Source organism: Cryptomeria japonica, chromosome 4 (assembly GCF_030272615.1).
Source record: "Cryptomeria japonica chromosome 4, Sugi_1.0, whole genome shotgun sequence".
NCBI lineage: Eukaryota > Viridiplantae > Streptophyta > Pinopsida > Cupressales > Cupressaceae > Cryptomeria > Cryptomeria japonica.
This window is the reverse complement of record NC_081408.1, coordinates 182,497,310-182,499,439: the sequence shown is the minus strand read 5'-3', so window position 1 is coordinate 182,499,439 and position 2,130 is coordinate 182,497,310. Positions and strand designations below refer to the sequence as shown.

Here is a 2,130-nt window from a genome sequence, read left to right as displayed (position 1 = left end):
TATATTTGCTAAATAAATATGTGGAGAAGAACAAGATTAACAAACATGAAACTGAATTAAAAGGGAATTTATAAAAACAAAAATAATTGAGCTCACTGTAAAGGATTTGGATGCAAAAGATAAGCGTGAACCTATCATTGCAATGTTTTAGATTGGTTACTATGAGAATGACAATAATCAAAGATAGTTGTAGGAATAGTTTGAATTTCCATGTGTTGATTGTTGTTGTTCTTTATTTAATAAATATGTTGTATAATGATCAATCTTATCTATGTCACTCAGAAAAAAAAAATCCTAATTCATAATGGTTGAATAGGTCCATAGCTTGTTTTCGTGTAAGATGGATATTTTTATAGGTCTCAATTAGAACCAATTTAATGGTCTTTGCTTATTACACCTTTTTGTTACTTTTGAAAATGACTTCTAATAGAAAAAAAGTATACTAATTTGATTTTTGATAGGATAAATAATAAAAATTATGGTTGAGACAACAAGTTTAGGTAATAAGGTTGCCAGATAAGCTTTGCATTACCATTAAGAAATTTAATTCTTCAAAATAGATAGAGGAAAACTACTAGCAAGTAGTGAGGCACAACACCAAGTCCTACAACAATAGTCATAAACAAAATTGGACCAGTCAAAATAGTTTCTTTGATTGGCTAAAGATAAACAATAAATGATTAATACACATCAATAATATAATGACAGAAAAATTTATAGAGCAACGTGACCAACTTTTTAACTAATTCTTGGAATCAAACCCTAATCCAAACACTTGAGAAACCATACTAAGGTAGCTGTGACGGTATCAACGTCTATATGTTTTTTGTCTTAAAAGATAATAAAATATAAATTATTCATCATGGTAGACCGAGTCCTTGAGACAATGTCTACACGGTTCGATAAATCGGAATGTCCCGTAATTCTACACTATAAAAAACAATTGCATTCCTTCCTCTTACGTAGCTATGGCGAAAATCAGTTGTCTTTATGCCTTTGTAAAGCATTTATCCTGCGCACAATTGACTAATTTTCGTAATCCATCCAAACGATAATCGAGCCACTACGATTTGACAAAGTATTCCAAATTACGCGCTTCTTCATTTAAACAAATATATTGTACCGCTCTTTCCCATAATTCCCCCTATTAAATACCTGCTTTTGGCATGCTCAATCATATCAAACTCTGCTTCAAATTTCTCAATCCGTGCAACATTCGGAGCCAATTAGAAATGAAAACTACCAGAGCAATTATCAAAGCTTCCCTGAGCTGCATATTGTGGCTTTACATAATCGTGGCAATTAATGCATCAGACCCAGATCCTCTGCAGGATTTCTGTGTGGCTGATACTACTCAAGCTAATGTGAGGGTCAACGGTTTTGTGTGCAAAGACCCAAAGGCGGTGAACGCATCAGATTTCTTGTTTAGGGGACTAGGTAATCCACTCTCAACGAACAATAGTTTTGGGTTTAATATCACACAAGCTAACGTTCAAACTTTACCCGGAGTAAACACTCTTGGTATATCAATAAACCATGGAGTTTTTGCCCCTGGTGGTTTAAATCCCCCTCATATTCATCCTCGTGCTTCTGAGATCATATTTGTAATGGAAGGCACTATTTTGGTTGGTTTTATCAGCACAAATAATGTGTTGTTCTCACAAAAATTGGAGAAAGGAGATGTGTTTGTGATTCCAAGGGGCTTAGTGCATTTTCAGCAGAACGTGGGGGCATCATATGCCACAACAATTACTGCTCTTAACAGCCAGCTTCCTGGTGTTCAAGTGGTTGCATCTGCCCTCTTCGGAGCCAATCCTCCCATTCCTCAAGGTGTGTTGGCCAAGGCATTTAAAGTCAATGACCAACAGATCAAGGAGTTGATTGCTGGACAAGGCTCTACACCTGCATCACCACCTGTAGGGTATTAATATGTCATTGTTAGACCATTCTGCTGAGAGAAGATGTTATCTTGTCTCTCTTAGACTGTTCTTACTCAATTTCATTTATTTCTTTCTTGTCAGCTGTTTTGAAGCTGCATCCAATAAGAGCCTCATCCTAGTTGGAGGCTGAACTGAATAAATAGATTTCGCGTTTTTCGTGGAAGCTGAATTGAATAGAAGTTACGACATA

The 2,130-nt window shown here is 35.5% G+C and overlaps 1 protein-coding gene across 1 annotated transcript; it reads left to right on the top strand.

Moving 5' to 3' along the window:
- The first annotated feature begins 1,232 nt into the window (after window positions 1–1,232).
- On the top strand, window positions 1,233–1,928 carry LOC131028108 (germin-like protein subfamily T member 1). Its single transcript, XM_057958333.2, has one exon. The coding sequence runs from the start codon at window positions 1,233–1,235 to the stop codon at window positions 1,926–1,928; it is 696 nt and encodes a 231-aa protein (XP_057814316.2).
- Window positions 1,929–2,130: the final 202 nt, after the last annotated feature.